This window comes from Brachionichthys hirsutus, chromosome 18, assembly GCF_040956055.1.
Source record: "Brachionichthys hirsutus isolate HB-005 chromosome 18, CSIRO-AGI_Bhir_v1, whole genome shotgun sequence".
Classification (NCBI taxonomy): Eukaryota; Metazoa; Chordata; class Actinopteri; order Lophiiformes; family Brachionichthyidae; genus Brachionichthys; species Brachionichthys hirsutus.
Window position 1 is genome coordinate 7,403,490 of NC_090914.1, and position 19,851 is coordinate 7,423,340.

At 44.6% G+C, this 19,851-nt stretch overlaps 1 protein-coding gene across 1 annotated transcript in view; it reads right to left on the minus strand.

Moving 5' to 3' along the window:
• Window positions 1-12,780: 12,780 nt before the first annotated feature.
• msrab (methionine sulfoxide reductase Ab) overlaps window positions 12,781-19,851 on the minus strand; it is a 38,867-nt gene continuing 31,796 nt past the window's right edge. Inside the window, exon 8 of the mRNA XM_068752112.1 lies at window positions 12,781-12,954. Within this exon, the coding sequence (XP_068608213.1) occupies window positions 12,781-12,954 (174 nt within the window). The remainder of the gene's footprint in view (window positions 12,955-19,851) is intronic.

Below are 19,851 nucleotides of genomic sequence, written 5' to 3' on the forward strand. Positions count from 1 at the left end.
AGGCCGCTGCCAGCTGCTCACGTCTGCATGGCCGCATCGAGCACGGCTTTTTGGAATAAGTTTTAATTTGGATTTGCATGAGAAACAATAAAAAAACATATCATAAAAATTTAGCTGTGGGAATTTTTAGAACTCAGTTTTTGTTCATTTCCTGAATCCTGTTATGCCCCACCCTTAAGAGCAGTTGGCTAAACAGTTAAATCGCTTTAAATTATGTGCAACACAACAATGAGTCACTCCCAAAGACAGCAACACTACCAGGAAATGCCGAGTGCCGTTTAGCCGTGTCTGGTCAGTGTGTATTGTTTTATGGAAATTTCCTGCTAACATTCTCTGGTTCCTCTGTAATTTACTCAGAATATCCTCGCCACACAAATTTGTCCAGAGTCGAGGGTCAAAGTCACTCAAGATTTCTAAATATGTCGCTTCCTCTAATGCGCCAGAGAGTCAAAATAAGAAATACGGTCTCTTCTCGCAGACTGGAAGTGATTTGACCGAGAATGAATGAATAAATAAACATACAGAAATTGAATAAATAGTTCGGTAGAGGTCGGTCTTTTTTAGAAGCAGGATTTTCTCTACGGTTCTCTGACTAAGGCCACGAGTTCTCACAGCAGCTGAAGTCAGCACAAGCATGCGTTGTCAAATCTGCAGATGACACAGCACGGTCGTCGTCGTGGAAATGAGTCACCGCATGGGTCTGTGGTTATTGATTGTGCAAAGAGGTGCCACCATCATGTAGCCCCCCCAAATTTAGTTATTGAACTTCCAAAGACGTCACAGCCTCTGATTCACAGCTCAACATTACCTGACACACCTGACACCTCCCACGCACACGCAAACACACAATACTCTGCAGAGCCCAGCGACTTCCTCATTTTTCTCTGAGGTTGAACAGTTTCGCCTTGTGCCAATTTTTATTTTTTATTGCACTTTATTTATGGCATAAATATTCCAAGCACCATTTCCCAGCGTTTGACCAATGCACAAAGCCTCCTTGACAAAACCGGACATTTTAGGTTTCAAAAAAAGTGAAATGGCCTGCTTAACATGAAACTGGTAAAAGCTACATGCCTAAGTTTAGGAACAAACCGATGTTGAGTCCTTTTATTTTACAGAAAACACAAGCTCTGGTCTCTTGGGTCAACTTTCAATGGATTTGCTTTAGAGCTCATAATGATTTGTTTTAATTTGTTTTATACAAATCTGAGATTGATTCAGAAGCCACAGAGAGGGTTTTATGCTCTTCTAGGGGTCGAAGGCCAAGCTTGTCTCAACATTAATGCTGCTATAAAATGCAGGTATGCCATTCTTTTCCATATTACCACTATATTACTGCACCAACAGAGGGCTTAGAAACAAAAATCACAATTAAATCTGGTTTATATGTTGCATTCAGCAGAGCACTACTTACAGTAAAAAACAAACAAACATACAGATGTGCATTTCCTGCAGGTTAATTTGTAACTTGATGCAAAATATGTAGCTGGTGATGAAATAATTGTGGCTTTCTATCGATTGCATTAGTGATGGATTCCATTTTACTGTCTGAAGGGCACTAGTTAACACATGAGCACATTGTCTTCCTTATCTTATTAATGACGGTGCCAATTCCCCTATGAATGCCACCTTTTATGATTCCAGAAATGGATATCCCAAAATCCGGGTGAACAAAATGAAGATTATCTGCACAGCAGGGCACTGAGGAAATAGAAAAGCATTGTGACAGGCCGATGACCTCAACACAGTGAGCTCAGATAAAGATGAGCGCTTCAAACGCTGCTGATAAGCTTCACAGTGAAGGACGCAGAGCAGCTCCTTTGGCCAAAACAAGCAATCGGCCTGACAAAGCCCAGGTCATGAGACGTGAGAGGCGTTAAACAGATAAAAATCACAGTGCTTTTGGATTCACAAAGACGCGTGAGGGTCAATGTATCTGTGGAGAATGAATGTCAGATGTTAGATGATCTCTAAGAAGCGAGTGTTAATACAGCCAGTGGTAATGGGATGAACTATGAGAATGTAAGTAGTCAGTCTCTGTGTATAGAATCCCTGTAATGACTGTTTAACAGGCTCAGTAATGCTCACCTGTGTCAACGCGCTGAGGGACTGAGTTAATTATTGTCCTCCAGATGTCTGCAGGGCCTCAGAGAAACAGAGAGATTACAGAGGACAAAGATCACATTAAGAGAGGCGACCTTTTCTTTTCCACTGCGCTGTTAATACATTTCGAGTCCACTCTACTACTACTATTACTACTACTACTACTACATTGTCCACTGCGGTTTGAATATCACAGACAAGCAAAAGCGTCGGCGCTTGATGAAGATAATGCTCATAAATGGCCTTTTCTGTTCCTGCCAGATGTGCCCCCCCCCCCCCCCCTTCCTTGTTAGGGAGGCAGATGATTCCACCCTCCCCAACCAAAAACAACAGTCCAATGTTAGGCTAACCTTCTGGTGACTTAACCGCAGCATCTGGCAAATGTTAGAATTCACCTGAACACACCGTTTATGCTGTAATCTGAGCGGCCTTCTTGCAGATGTGACTAGAGCTGCGAGTGTGTGTGTGCAATCATGTATGTAAACTCGCATCTGTGTGCTCTCTGGGCGCAGGTCTGCTCACACGGCTTAAAAAAAGACAATTGCTCGGTTGAGGATGGGAACCAAAGAGGCTGATGCGGGCACAGCAGGGGAGCCCTTTTCACAGCGCGCACAATAACCACCCCGCTCCAGAGAACACGGCGTTTTTGCATGCCTGGTGAATGCGCGGCGGTGACGTGGACGAGAAGGCCTATGTGCAAACGACTGATAAGTGAAGAAAGGAAAGCAGAAACAGACAAGACCTGTGAGACAATAATGCCACACTCCCTGCACAGCTGGCATATTTTCTGAGAAGCTATTTCCTGTAAAATCTCTGACACGGGAATAATGATGGCTTTGATTGGGCCCCAGTTAACGGGAGGCACTTCCTCTTCCTTTGTATTGGTTTCATTGTGAGGCGATGGGACGGGAGGGGGCGAAGGGGGTTGAGGCAGGGTTTGAGGGAAACAGCTGCTGGAGATGACACAGTCAAGAACATCCTTGTGACCCCCCCCCCCCCCCCCCCCACACACACACACACACTCCTGCACCCACACGGTACCATCTCTTTTGCAAGGGTAGAAGTGCATTTGGTTTTAACCCAATTAAATCTTGTCTTTACCAGTATGAGTCCAACCAGTTAAGATATCAGAGTCAAACGGACAAATGGAACGCAGCCTCATAGGGAGCATGGGCGGTATGGTTAGCTGGGGCTAGCGTAGCACAGCCAGTGTCTCCCTTGAGCTGGTCCCAAGCCCAGATAAATGCAGAGGGTTGCAGCAGGAATGGCATCCGGTGTTAAACTTTGCCAGAATTTAGATAACCGGTCTTGAACAAAAATCCAGACCGAGACCGAGACGAGACCCAGACCGTTAAAAAGTGGTCTCGAGACCTACAACACTAGTCTGTGGTTCACAAAAGTATTGCTGCAATGAGCAGACATGCGCTGCATCCACTCCCCTCGAAGGCCACGCAGTCCTTTGTTTGCGTATTCTTCAGAATAATTAAAAGGTCGACAGCGACAAGCTGTCAAGTACTGGATTGCACAAGCATAAACCAACGCTTGTGCTTTTATGCACACACACACACACACACACACAGACACACCCATATTCTGTAAGTGAGGTTTTCCATTAGTGTTTTTGCAGAGATCACAGGTTGCTCTGTTTCCTGCCGCAGAGTGTTTCACCACAGAAGCTGTGTACATCTGCTGTGAAATGATCACTCAAAAATAATCAGCACCACACATGCACACCCTACTGCAAACACAGATGCTTGTACACACAGCTATTGTTCAGCTCTACATTTATATTTCTATATATGTATCGCATTCTCTCTCTATTTCCCTCTTGTTTTCCCTCTTTACTTCCTCGTCTCTGCTTTCTCTCCCTCCTCTCATCCCTCTCCCCAGCAGTGCCAGTCTCTGAGGAGGACTGATGTGAGCTCCAGATGTTGGTGTAGACTGGCTGGAGACAGAGAGGGCATAGGGCTTCCCCGTACCTCCTTCACCTCTCCTCCCATCCAGCTTGTGTTACCAGGTATTTTGTTTTTTTTTTTGTGTATGTTTAGGTTAGGGTGTCTTCACGTAATGCCTAATGCGTTGGGTCAGGGGTCATCCAGCCTCCTAAGATACTATCACTCCGTGTACCACCATCCATCAATCGCTGCAGTTGTAATGCCACCTTCCTCACCTCTCATCTCACGCTGCATTTCCCCTCCTCTTCACTCCTGCTCTCTCTGTTTTCCACTTAGGGGCCTGCGTTCGCTCACCCAGTCCCCTCCTTTGAACCCCCCTCCGGCCTGGGTTTCCTTCAAAGAATGCATTGATCACCAGCGGACACAGATATACATTTAAGGGAGTTGCATTGTGTTCTCTGTCTGAGTGTGTCTGTGCAGCAGCAGGGGTCACGCTGTGAAATTAGGCTGCATGCCAGGGCTAATTGAACTCAGGGGTCACTGGCATGCATCGTTGACCACGCATGTTATTTAGCATATCTTAATCTACTGATAAGATCAAGTGTCTGTGTGCGTTGTGGGTAATTTGAAGTTAAACTAACAAATTGAACAACAAGTTAGCTGTGGAGATATGTGGAGAAAAGATGGGAGTTTAGTGGTTGCAGTGTTTTTGCTTGTTGCCATAAAAACCAGCGAAGCATGCTGATTCTGTTTCGCTGGAGAAACACATGATTGCCTGTCTGCTGATGGTGATGGCACAGGAGGTTTGAAAATGAAAGCAGCTTATCCCTAAATACACCAATCGCTCAAATAGAATATCTACGGAATAAAATGATAGACGGTTTACTGCCAAGGCTGAGCATTCAGTCCAATGAGTCCCTTTGTCCCTGCAAGTTATTTTCCTTATTGAATGAACACCTACAACCACAGCAAAACATACACCGACAACCTGGAACGATTCCCGTGTAGGAAAATCAAGCGTTACAGTCTGCATTTCCTGTTCCACAGAGCAGATTCTTCCTAAATCATAGTCACCTGTTTCATCCGTAATGCCAATCCTGAATCACAGTTTCATGCAGATGTGTGTGTGAGTTTTGTTTAGTTAAATCGCTGTCATTTAGATTTTTTTTAATGTTATAGTAAGTCAAAGGAAGAAAATACATCCATCCACCCATGCATCCATCTTCTTGTAGACGAGACAATCTCACTGGATCCACTCCAGAATGTAATGGGATCAGTGTTGCTCCAAATAAATAAGCAATAAAAATCTGCTTTTTAATAGATGAAATGTAGGAAATGTAAAATTGAACAATATTTAAGAAAATGAAAATAAATAAAACCCTGGATCTGTTCCTTTATCTTGATCCATTCCAAATATTATCAGGTCCTTCCCTGCAACTTTTCCCCCACATTTCTTGAGCTACCAAGGTTTTATTTAGGATGTATGCTATGCTAGAAGATATTCAGCCTCAAGAGACACTTTAATATTAGCTTGGAAAAGTCAAAAAATAAGATCTGTAAGAAAAATATGAAAAGCTTCAGCTGCTCTTTATGGCTAATGTGCGTGCAAAGGTCGGTAAGGCAAGAATAACAGTTTGAGAGATGTGCTGTATAAAGCAACATGTTTCCATGGAAACTACACTAAATAAAATGATTTTATTTAGTGAACATTTCACACAGACTTCTTTTAGGAATCTTTTGTCTCTTGCTGTCTTGGTTTTTTTTTTTCTTATACAAGAAACCACAAATCCTCAGAAAATCAATGACATTTATTCTTCACTTTGTAAATAGACTCCTCACGTTGTATTTACAGCCACGTGAAGCTCCCCGTGTGCACACAACATCCATCTGTCTCAAAGGTCACATTAGGAAGCTGCTAAATCCACTTAGAGCTGCTATCAGCATACCAGCATGTAATGCATTACTGGTCAGTTCTGCAATAAAGACTTGTTTGTTGCCCAACATTTCCGGACTATTATGAAGAAGCAGCTATTCAAGAGGACTAAACTAACTAAAAGACTGAGAGTTATGGTTAGGGTTCAGACACAGCATCGATTTACCCAGGTGTTTGTTTGATACCTGTGCAGACAGACTGACTTGCCTCCTTTTTACATCTGGAAAGCTCAAGCGTTGCAATTGCATCGCATGGTGACTTTAACAAATTTGTTGCTGCAGCTCTCTGTCTCTTGACCTTTGACCTGGTCATTCGACCCTCCCAGTGATGACTGCTCTTCTGTCGTTCAGCAGCAAAATAGACTTGCGTGCTCGTCTGAAAGCATCTGGAGATGTCCCTACTTCTTGGAGAATCTCTGCTCCGGTAAATGCATTAGCTTGTTTCCTCAGAGCGTGGGTTCTCCTGCGGTTTCCCCTTCTCGTCGCTCAAGATGCTCGCTCTTAAACTCTGTAGAGTAAAATCTCTCTATCGCCTCCATTGTTTGTTCCCAGATTCCTTGCTCCCTCTGCAGAGGAGGAGGAGAACTGCATTCCAGAACTGACTGCTCGACTTTCCAGCTGAATATTCAACACCAATGGAAAGAGACTTGTTAGAATCCCACTGGTATAAACGTATTAAATCACTTACACTTAATCTACAATTGAATTATTTCTACTCTCATTAATGGAGGGTTGTCTTGGTTGACTGTGTGGAAAAAAATATTGTCAGAACTTTACATGGAAGCAGAAACTTTACCCTGCAAATCTGAACTGAACAGAAAAACTCCTCAAAATGAAGTTGCAGCGACTCTAAGTTTAAGGATTTGGGGTAAAGTCATGCCTGTGAAGCTGCAATGCCTAGAAATAATGTTCTATATTTTGCCCACCATCTTTCTTTCTTTCTGTTTGAACTCATCGGGTCCCCGGCACAGCGCACACAGGGCCCCCTTTTCGTCTCCTCCCATCCCTCTCTCTTGCTCTCCTTCCTCTGTCTCTCTCTCCCCCCTGCTAGGATCCCCACAGCTGCGCCGACCAGGTGCGTTCCGCCCCAATACACACATGCACATTGAGACACGTGCACACACGCACACACAGACCGCCAACGGACGCAGCAGGAAATGGCTAATACCAGTTTTAGAATGATGCCACTATGCAAGCTTGACAGGGAGGCTGCAGGGCCTGTCACCGAAAACAGCAACAGAGGGAGAAAGTGAGTCCAGGATGGAGAGATCACTCGCAGCCGGAGTAAATAGTGGAAAGCAAACGGATGAAGCAATTGATTTTTAATATTTTATCATTTTATATTCAGGTTTAATAAAGTTAGTGTTTCTTAGCTCCAAGACACAACCTGCTTGCCTCACCGTGGAGGTCAAATCAAAATGCAATCTATATTGGAGGGCCAAAATACATCCAGCTACACCTCTCTCCAGGGAGCCACAAGTAAAAGGGACTTTATTTGTGAGCGGATGCACATGTGTTTATATATAAAAAAATATATATAAAAAGAGCACTAGTTATTTTGGTCTGTGGCTCACCACAGCTCACACTCTTCCTTGTCTTGTGCTCATCTCACACGGCCCCAAGAGAAGAGGGGAGAAAGAACAAGTGTGACAGACAGTGAAGCGTGCAACACAAAGACAGACAAGTAAAAGAAGAAAAGGCGAAGAGGAGGCCGAAGAGGAAGATGACATCAAAGGGTGATGGTGACCTGGGAGACATCAGGGAATCGATTAAAATCATGGCGTACAAACGTCCGACAAGATTAAAGATTCTTACTCTGCAACGAAGAGCTGAATTATTTCTCTGTTATTTTGGTGATTCATTGTTTAATACATTTTTTTATTCTTTCTTGAAAAACAGTTTTGACATTAAAATGCATAATTTTTCTGTGAGTTAATATATTTTAAATACATTTTGTTTTTCTCTATTAAGAGAATAAGAGCAGAATAGTGATGCTCAATAAAAAAAGAAAATGAAGTGAAAATAGATTTTAGATGTATTTCAAAATGGGTCACTATCGGCCTCACAAAATACCAGACCAATGTGTGCCTTGAAAAAATATCACCCAAAATTTTGGCAGAAATACTGTTCTGTAATTTGCCACAAACTCTAATTTCCTTCAACAATAGCAATCCACACCAAACTGGCACAACTGTAATGTAATAGTCTATCACACAGTTTTGGTGCGGCACACGTGCTGCTCCCCATCATTACAGCGTGTGGAGCAGATGCAGCTCCAGCAGCATTCACACACACAAGACGAGCCTCCAGTCACAACAGCATGATATCCAGTTTGATATCCAGTGGGCGAAATCGGATTATCCGAAATGCTGTCTGTGGTCGACATCATTGGATACACAACTCAACATACGATAGCTCTGTTCTTACAGTCGGTGTTGACGTTATACAGTTAATGCTTTACAGAACAATTAATAACTTTTATTTTATTATTTTATGAAGCATTCACTCAAGTAAAAAAAAAAAAGAAAAAAGACAGAAGCGCAAACACTTAACCATGTTCTATTTATCTGAAGGACAAATATGTCAGAGGTAAACCTGAACAGATATTTTAAGTATTGCACCAGTAAGTAACAATAGCGATGCGGCAGCGGAAAAAGATTTGATTGTGATGGAAACTTAGAAAGACCGCCACATTCATGCACAGCAACACACACACACACACACACACAGACGCCCTGATGCTGCCTCGGCGTGGCCACATTCTCACCTCAAACATTTCCATTCACTGACTGTCAGGCCAGTGTTTCCACCAGCGGATGTTTTTTGAGGCTATTGTTTCTTTGAAAAGCTACTGAGGGCCTTGGCCAAGCAGGAGGAACCGACTTCAGCTATTTCAGCCCATCGCCTGCTGTAGGATAGCTGAAGTTGCACCATCTCACTTTTCTACACCAGTTTCCATTTGATCACAGATGACAGAGCTGAATGTTTCAAATTTGACTACATTTTGCATCTTAGAAAGATGAAAAAAAAGTGCTATGATAATAAAGAATAATGGCACGGACGCCATCTGGTCCATACACCTACATGCTGTTACACATCAGGGGGTTTTCTAAACCAGGTAACAGATGCGTCGCAGCATTACGTGATTACAAAACATATAGTTTTCGTCTTTACGTAAGAATATTAAAGTAAGATCAACTCTGATATCACATAGCTCTGCCATCAAGCATATATTTATCTAAAATTAGCACGTCAACTCTAAAACAATGAAAGGCATTTTCTCTTGCAGGCTCCTCTTTTCATATGTGGAAGTAATATTATGACCCCGTATGCGAACAAAGCAAACTCACACACGTGTTCCAACAGGAAGAGTGTGGGTGTTTGGGAGCAGCTGCATGGAGAAGCGTCAGACCCGGCTTCCTCCTAGCACCAGCTCTCCTCCCTTTGCTCTTTTTATTTCTTCCTTTCTTCTGCCACCATCGTTTCATCATCTCACGTTGGCTCCTATCCTGAAATCTGAACTCCAGATTCGATCTGCGATGCTACCGGGGCCGAGCTGTCTGTGGCAGGCCTACTGAAGTGCAAGTTTTTGTGCATGTTGCAAAACAAGCACTTTGTGTGTGTGTGTGTGTGTGTGCGTGTGGGAATAGTGACACATCAGCACATCGCTACCCGAAAGCTCAAAGGTCGCACAACACGTCGCTGTGCTGAGGTCTAATGCAGGACTTGTTGGTAGCAGAGACAACTTGTCTCCGTCCGTCTCCTGTGTGAGGTGAGGCTCTGATGACTCGGATATGCAAAGAGCGGAGAGAGGCCAGAAGGATGGCAAACGTAAATGTTTCACCTCATCCGTCGAATCCGTTCTTACTCCTTAATGCTATAACCCATTCTGATTCCAACTCGCACTCCTCTGTCTTCTCCTCACCTTTAACCTCTTTCCTCAACACCTCCAAATGAGTGGTTACTCCACTGAAGACGTTGAGCAGTTACTTCTGCATTTCCTGCGCAACATGTGGTCGCTGAAACTTGCTGGCACAGATGACACCTCACAGGTTTCCAGGTGCAAAGTGTCACCGTGTGGGCCGTCAGCCAGAAAGCCAGTGGGCCAGTTAGTAAGCAAGCCAGGCCTAGCCACACGCCCTGCCCATTTACCAACCCATTGCAAATCCCAGAGGAAAGGAGGAACATGCTTGTTCATGTATGTGTTAGCCTCTGTGAATGAGTATTTATTTTATTTTTTTTACAGTTGGGCAAAAGGTTTTGTGTAATCAAATGGTGTTGATCTACTGTATTTGAAAAAGGCTAGTGTTCCAGGGGTCAGGCTGCAGAGGATGTCAAGTTGAACCAGCATGCACCAGGGTCACCAGGGTTGTCACTCTTCTCTAGCTCACCCCCCAGGCTGCAGATGCACCGACCCAGACAAGGCTGCACTTCTCTGGGCAGCACAGAGACACTGCTGTGCTCTGGTTCCTGCAGCCCCGACGCTCTGATTGAGACCCCGCACCGATGCAGGAACCAGAGGGAGGGGAAGGGAGAGCCGGAGAGGAGAGACAAACACATCTGGCATCAGCAAAGACCTGCACATAACTCTCATAATGTCGTAGGCAAAAGCAAACTCTGTTTTGCGCCCGTTGTGCAGTGGAAGATGCACACCCACACATACACATTTGATTGTGTGACTCTGACCGTTACAGTCTAGAAAAGTAATTAGGTGAGGCGCAGGACAAGAGGGCACAACAATTCCCAGCAGAGCAGCACCAGAATGCTATCTGCTATTGTTCTATTTATACAGCCGAGTGAATAATGATGTGCTGGTGTCTAAAGAAAGTGATTTAGCGACATAAAGTAAGAAAAGACGATATAAAACAATGTTTTCACTGCATTCGCGTTGCTATATATACAGACGGTTACATCTATTAAGTCTTACAAGGGGAGAATAAAAGAAAAGCTGTGAAAGGAGGACGGCGAAGATCAGAGTGAAAGATGCTTGTGTGGGTGCACATCTCTGCAAGGTGCTTTAACTTTTTGCGTGGGCGCCTTTCGCATTAGGCGGCAGTACGGGACCGGGTTAGAACAAGTGCATGGGTTGTGTTTGCGTGTGTGTAGCACACAAGTGTTAAGGTGCAGAGTGTGTCTGCAAGTCAACCAACGCTGCTTTTCCTCTTCTGTCCTGTTCAGCCGACTTTTCACGAAGCTATTCTTTGCTTCAAATGACGGTAAGGATTTCTCTCGAAGTTTGGAGGTATCTGAAGATGGTTAAAACAAACAAACAAACACAACAGGGGCTTTTGGGAGACAGAATAGTAGTGACAAATATAGGCGTTCTATTACACAGTAGTTCGGTGCCCATGAGCTGCCTCCTCTTTTACAGGCCAGGGAGTTGGAGTGGTACTCTCTTTGTGGCCAGCTGTGGGCTACTAAAGGCCCATCTGCAGACAATAGGCTCTGTCTGAAGGGCACGCGCAGCCTAGTTCCTGTCGAGCCTCACTGTGTTTGTGTATGGAAGCGTATATGTGAGTACCATGCATATCCATGCCCCATTTTAATCTATTACAAAGGAATACACACAAAAACGCATAAATATACTCATGTAGCTACTTCTGAATGTACATTATTTTAAAGGCAGCCAATTTCAAGAGCAGATCTGAATCTCAGATCATATCATGGACTCACATCCTTAGTCAAACATCATTGTAGACAGTGGAATTACTGATTTGACTGTGCTCATAAAAAAAACATCCTCCTCGCTTCAAAGGAAATTATGATTGCTTTATTAAAAGGTTATCTCCGGTTGCACACTTGATAAAACACGACAATATGCAAATATAAAGGTGGGTACAGGAAAACAGCTAGCTGGCCAAACCACATACCACTCAGAGCGGTCTGATCAAGCAGGCCACAGCTTTATATACATTGACAGACACCCACACACACCCACACACACACACACACACTGCATGCAGGCGCATGCAAAAATATCTGTCCCAATGGTAAACTAGGCCCTGAGAGGTTGCACCTGCACCTGTGCCCTGGTCCACACCTACACACAGGTGTCAGGATGTGACACACACACAGACACGCACACACAGAAAGGAAGATAGCAGGGTGAATCACTCTACTGCGGTCGAACAAAAAGGTTTTTCTCGATATCTCTGTGTTCAAGTGAGACTTTTATATAAAATATTTTTTCACAGAATGCTTTTTCAACAATTGCTATTTTTCCAGTGGTACACAATTACGTATGACACCACACAGGTTTGTGAGGAGTGGATTAGTGGTCATATTTCACAGGTGTGCCTTAGATTACAAATACAAAGACACAAGCATGGCGATGATATGGATATTTATTATTCTCACAGTCAGGCATTCACTATGACAATAAAATCAGCATTTCAGAAATCAGCATTTCACTTATTTTATAGGTCAGTGCAAACTGCAAAGGCTGCAGACCGAGCTTCCTTATGCTCCTTAGAGATACAGTGCCACCCTGTGGAGACTAGTGAATAGTAGTACCTCAAGCATATTCCATTCCTTCTCTCGTCCTTTTGAAATATTGTTTGAATGTTTGTATTTCTGCAACAATTCTGGATCTTGCCACCCAATCATGTGGATGAATTATCGGCAGAGGTAAAGCCCCACCAACACAGATTTAAAATCCATTTGTGTCTAACATCTGAGCGAGAGAGTAAATCTTGCTTCAGATATCTTTAAGCACATTGTGACAAAGTGACTACAGTTAGAAAACTGATAAACACACTGGAAATGAATCTTTTCAACCAATGCATCAAAACAGCTTTAAACATTAAAGGCAAATGCAAATAACACGCACCACATCATCCTGGTCTTTCCATTACAGCTCATCCTTCCCAGATCCAATCGGGCAAGAGACGCCGGTGCCTTTGAGGCCACAATATCCATCGGGTCTCTTCTTCAGGTACTGCTGGTGATAGTCCTCAGCGTAGTAAAACTCCTGGCCTTCTAGGATCTCCGTAGTAATGGGTCCGTAGCCTTTTACATCCAGCTCCTACAGAAAAACGCAAACAAATTTGGAGATATTCTGAAACATATCATGTATGAAAACTGTGCAGCTGTAATTCCTCCAAAAGGCACCAGGCAAAGATCGAATATTTGAAATCAAAATCATTCAAATGACCGTGATTTTGAGGTTAAAATCATGTTTTTAAAATCAAGGTTAAATTATGAGATGCATAACTACTGGCCTCCTTTATCAACAGCTGTCACCTCATGATAAATCACACATGAAATATTTAGAACAGGGGTCCCCAAACTTTTTCCTGTGAGGGCCACATCACTTTTCCCTTCTCTGATGGAGGGCCGGGGTCAGTTTGTAGGAAAAGTGTGATGATGGCAGGGGTGCCTAAACATTTAGGGGTCGAGTGTGGAGGCAGGCTGTAGTTTAGGCTTCATCTCACCATCACAACCACACACAGTGACACGAATCGAGTGTCACACACGCAATGCCTCTCACACCCAAACTCAGTCTCTCTCCAGCATTATCACGAAGTGCAGAGGCGAAGAACGACTGGATCAATCAGCTGATCCAATACAGCTGCAGAGGAGCAAATTACAAACCTCAAATTATTGTAAAAAACCGGAATGCTGCACGTCTTGGTTTTGAACCCAGGACCTTCTGGCTGGGAGTCGAGTGTGCTACCCACTACACCACCTAGAGGTTACCCCGTCAAACATTAGGATAAATAGACAGTAGCATTGTTGACTTTAGACCAGAGGCACTGGTTTTGAATCCAGTACGACGTCACCTGGTCGGAGACACGCCCACTCCACATAACACAAAAGGAAAAAGCACAACATAACAACACAACAACACGCTGTGGTCTGAGAATACCTCAAGTTTCCTCACCTATACGGTGGCGTAGTCGGTAGGGTTACCGGTCTACTGCCAGAGGAACTGGGTTTGCATCCAACTGTGGGAGTGGGGGTGGAGCAGGGGTGGCAGGGTAGGCCCAGGGCCTTACCTGGGCGGAGTGAACTGGACCACTGGTCCACTCCACTCCGCTCAGGTGTGCCCTGGGCCTACCCTGTTGCCCCTGCTCCATCTCATTCCCGTAGTGGGATTCGATACCAGGGCCGTTTTGCCCCCCTCGACAATGCTGCCAACTATGCCACCGTGGAGGTGAGGAAACCTGCCCTGTTATTACAAAGTAATTACTATGTCATAAGTTGATATTACAGAGCACCGGAACATTAACTTTCTGGCCGTATGTGACCATCATTAAAATTGTCCCGAATAAAAGGGAGGCTACTCATGTTGTATGGAAAGGAAAATAAGCAAATTCTATTTTGGGTCTCTGGTATTGTTCAGGGGGCCAGGCCAAATGTGGAAATGGGCCGGATCCGGCCCGCGGGCCGTAGTTTGGGGACCCCTGATTTAGAATAACCCGCCACTGGTGCTGTTCAATAGAGAAGAGATTTGTACATGTTTAACAAAATTTCACTCACAGAATGAAATTTCACTCGCAACCATGGAAGCAAAGAAAATTCAAACAATAAAGAAATCATAACGGCTGTTTTGTGTGGAAATTCAGCTGAAAACATATGTAGGATCATTTCTGACATCCGCTCCAGAACCGAAACCGAAAGAATCAGTCCAACCTACCATAACCATGCAACCATGGAAACAGAGTTTTGCATCACATGCTGAAAAACAAACGGCCAGACGGGCTCAAGAAAAAGAAATGTGATTTCTAAAAAAACAGCCTCTTCCTGTGTTCAGTTTCCAGGAATGACGTTGGTTAAGCTCGACGTCCTCCTTCTCCCACCAACTCAAATGCTTTTTTAAACTCTATGTATTCGATCTGCACCTTCAGTACTGCTCACTAATACAGTAAAGAGTATCTGCTTCAGGACGAGCACATACGTTTCGAACGACAGAAGAAAGTAACATCTTTCTTCTTTTTGTACTTCACCTTGCCTCTTTGACTCTCTCTACGGGACAAGGCATCAAACAGTATCCGCTCGCTTTAAGAAGTCCCGAAAGCGCTTTCATACTTACACTTTGCTAAACACCTTGAGACAAGGCTCTAAAGAAAGCACCTTGGTTAGAGACACATGCAAACACATGAAACGCAGCTGTCAGATGCATCAAATGGTTTCTCCTAACAACAACTTTGAGGACTATCTGTGGACAACCATTGGGTCCACATGTCAGGTTGTACAACTGAGATCAGGCCGCAGGACGGAGCAACAATCGTCACGTTCTAGAAGCAAATAGTTCTGCACTTTCAAAGATTTAAAAAACCCCAACTAAAACTGTTAACGCTTGTCTTTGTTGCCACTTCAAAGGAGCCACTGCTTTGTTTTTTCTTTAATTATTTATCAGTCTTTTTCTCTTGCGTGTGCGTGTTCTATGCATCTTTTGTGTTACGTTTTTTGTATTTTCTTTTCTTTGTTTTTACGGATTCAATTTCAAGGTCATTCATGGCGTTATGTGATGATTGTGTTACACCTCGAAAAGGAGATGACACATCTAATACAGAATCTTGCCTCTTTTACAGTCTTGAATATGGAAATATGAGTTTTAGTATTTTGTTTTAAATTTTACTGACTTGTTTTATTTTTTATTATTTCCACACTGGAACCAACTTTATTGAAGCTTTCATGACAAATATAATTATCTTTATGAATAAGCAGATATTTTCACTACTATTTAGTCACAATAATTTAATTATTACCTCTGCAGATGCGGGCTTTAGTCAGTCAAATCTGTTCCTCAATATCTCGGTTGATTATTGATTGATGTTTATTTGACACAGTCATTGTAGGATGCGTAGAAAACGCCATTCATGGATTCAGGAATCTGTTACAAATACACATCAACTCTCACTCATTTTTACTTTTCATGGCTGGCGTATAAAGATACCGCGAACAATGTATAACCTTATGGTGATGATCCAGATCACCATGAGGACGGTGTAAATCCAGTTAGGAGGAGAATGAGCGGTTTTGCTGAGGTCTTCGTTCTCAGAGTGCTGTTCTAGTTATTCTTTGTATTTTCTGCTTTCGTTTTCAATCCTGGGCCGGAAAATGTGGAATCTGTGTCACTTTAAATCTGCAATGTTTAAATTCGTTATTGGTTTACTTTAATGGAACACAATGAAGGTTCAGTTGGGCATAAAAAAGCATCACCGCTAACCTTTTAGGAGGATCTTATCAGTAAAAGGTAGCAGGTTATTCTACAACGTTGTCCACATGGAGGCAGTGTGGTACCAGCTTTATGTTTGTGTGTGTGTGTGTGTGTGTGTGTGTGTGGGGGGGGGGGGGGGGCGTCCCTGACAGAGACGCTGAAGCAGCAGCTGACCTCCAAGTCCTCAGCGATGCTGCCACGATGTGAGAGCGCCATTCTCCTGGCAGGAAATGTCCGAAACCTGAAGTTCAGTCGACCCAGCGCTCCAGCCTCTCAACCAGGAACAATTCTCCCTCCAAATGCACACGGCAACATCCAACGGCATTGAAACGCAGCGCTTTATTCGACGTGACCTAATTAATCACTCATCATCATCCCACCGTAGTCGTAAACCCTGCAGGGCGAAAGATGCTTCATGTGAGGGGAGCACAATGGCCAATAAAAGGTCTCGCATTCCGAGCAAGCATGCTCCCCCACCCCGACATCCATGCACAACTCTCTCGCTCTCCATCTAGCCCTCTACAGTAGTCACAACACGGCGGCCATCTTAGATCTATAAATCAGAATGCATGGCGCAACGCCACCGTGTATAACCTTACGTGGCTTTGCACTCTCTCCCTCGCTCACTGCAGCAGCAGCGGAAGAATAGAGGGAAGAACGAGGGAGGTAAAAATGGCAAAGATGGAGGAGGGAAGGCTGGAAGCGCAAACGACCCGTCCGGAGGTTGAGCAATCCGACGCTGCTGATGTTTAAACGATGGCGGCAAGAGGGAGAGACGCGCCCGCAAACAGTTGTCTATGCAAATGTAATACATGTAGCAGTGTGTGTGAGGACGGAAACATGCTCTTGAATAAAGGATATAGGTGTGTGTGTCTGTGTGTGTGTGTGAGAGAGAGAGGACACTTCATGGGGACTCACTCGCCATTTTGACGATAAAGGAGCACGTCCCCACGAGGTAAATTTAAGATCAGTTTTTCAATGAGGTTGGGGGGGATTGCCTCGTAGGGCTTATGGATAGCGTTCGATTAAATCATCAGGGATCGGATGCGAGTGTATGCGATGTCCTCCTAAATGACAAAAACACGTTTATAAGTGTGTGTGTGTGTGTGTGTGTCAAGGGATGAGCTCACTCAGCCCTTCCTTTTTTCACGCCTGTCGGAAAGACTCCCTTGTCAAAGACATGGCTGAACGGGTGCATCTCTCTTTCTCTCTCTCTCTCTCCTTCTTTCTATCTCTCTCCATCTCCCCTGTTCTGTCCCAATGCGAGTCCAGGCCAGCGCTTCGTGATACCACGTCCTCCCTGCTTCTCCAGCCAAGCGAGAGAACCCCTCTCGCCATCACCAACGCCAGAAAGACGGCCCCGGGACACAAATAGAACGTGACACCCTGAGAGAGGGTGGAGGTACAGAGGAGGAGAGAAAGGAGGAGAAGGCACTCGCTCCGCTTCCTACCCCGATGCCTTGCCTGGCTCTGTTTTTCCCTCAGAAGGCCTGCGGCTGCCGAGCGCTTGGGAAGAGGCGTGTATTGACAAGGAGTTCGAGAGACCCGATGACTCACGGCGGAGACATTTGTAGAGGGATGCGACCTCAATTCAGTGATTTATGTAATGATCCCGTACCCTCTCTGCTTATCGGTGTGTCATCAGCACCGTTTCTCTCTTCTCCTCCTCTTTTCCTCTGCAATCACTTCTTTCCCGTGGCTGTCCTCGTCCTGGTTTTTTTTATTCGGAAACTCTAATTTGATGTATTTGAATAAATCCAAGAATTCCAAGGATGCCTTTAAAAATAAAACTTTTTTCATGTGTAAATATAGTGAAGTGTTGAATGCATTTCTATATATTACCTATAATCCCTTATGTTAAAATCCTACATTCACCCGATGAGTAAATAATGCATCCGACAGCCAGACCCATGCTCATAAATGTTAATCAAGCATAATGTTGGGAATTTTAACAATGGTAATATTAATAATAATTTAGAAGCTGATTACATTGTATGTGTGCAAAATATTCACCTTTAAGTAAAGCCAAAAAAACAAATGTAGAAAGAAAATAAATGGCTGACGTAAATATCCAAATTGAAGGAAAAACAGCTGGAATCTGATTTGTTCCGATGTAAAACCGATAAAAGATTGACTGCGGCGAAACACCCGAGCTCTGCAGCGACAACAAAGCCCTTCAACATCGCAGAAACCAGAACACTTTGAGTACAGTCGAGAGCAAAGCCGTTCCGGTAAGAGATGTACGTTGGATGAGAACACGTGTAATGGCCTGGTATGATATTTATCGACGAGCACATGGTGCCACGCGAGCCCTCGGTGACCTCGAGTACAACGACAGAGCAGCGAAGGCCGACGGATCGACAAACAAAGAAGAGAAACGAACAAATAGACGGCGGAAAGAAGGAGCTCATGGGAGGTTTAAAAAAAAAAAACAGCCCAAAAATAAAGAGAATACAGCGCCTATCACGAGGCGCCGTCCTCCTGTCTACGAGCAGAGGATGAGGAGGGTTATTCCCCCCTGTCCTTCCCCGCCCCTGTTCGCGTCTCTGTTAGGTCAGGCATCCATTTTAGCTGGGCTCTAATCTTCAGCGAGCGCTCCTACATTTTGCGACTGAGGAACGAGGGCGGTGCACGCTACTGCATTTTTATAAAAAAATAAAATTCCCAGCACAAACAACAAGTAGGTCGACGTCTGAAGACCCAAACCGGCAGAGGATCACGCTGCATTGTCTGAGCTACGTTGCACGTCTGCATTAGCCTGACAAATAGAGGCCATTTGTGCACAATATACCACAAACAGTTTATATCTACGCCTTTACGGTGTCGTGTTTACCTGAGTCGGCGCTATTGATCGCTATTTAACAGCTTCACGTTGGGGGACACTTTGAAATGTGAGATCAGGGGAGCGGTTGGAAGACTTTCCGAACAGAGATGTGAGCTTTTATGACAAACTGTGCCCAGTTTTAACAACCCTCCAGCTTCTCCTCCAGACTTCTAGCCCCAAACGACCCCCCACTCCTATTCGTCATCATCCCCTGTGCACCCCCCCACCCCCCACCCCGCTTCCCCCTTTCAAGCTCATTAAGTTAGGATGCCTTATCAGAGGGCGCACTCACCCCTCCAAGGCCCGACACACATATGCATGTGCGCATCCACGTGCAATATTCAAGCTGGTTTGATAACCCTATTGTTCACGCACACACACACACACACACACACACACACACACACGCACACACGCACACACGCACACACGCACACACACACACACACACACACGCACGCCCCGCCCCGTTCATACACTTTTCCCTCTAAACCCTAACCCAACCCTAACGCACCCCCACCTGCACCCCACATTTTCCTCCTAATCAACTCCTTCCATCCCTTCTCTCTCACCCTCCACTCACCCCAACCCTACCCCCTCATCCCACTCTGGGGAAACACATTTTAGCAGGGATGGAGAGAAAGAAAGAGAGAAGGGTGGAGAGAGAGATGCACTCCTCCTCTCTGCTGCCACAGCGGCTTGGCTACAGAAGCCTTTGATGTTCCGCAAATTTCAAATTTCATTATAAAGAACCCCCTTCTCCTCTCCCCTCCACCTCCCCCCCCCCCATTTTTGCTCTCACACTTAAATAAGCTTTTCTGCCCCCCCCCCCCCCCCCCCCCCTCAATGCTGAAGTTAAGAAACTGAAAGCCGTGCAGAAGAGACTCTTCATATGGGTTAATTATTCATTGGGATGTGCGTGTATGAGACAA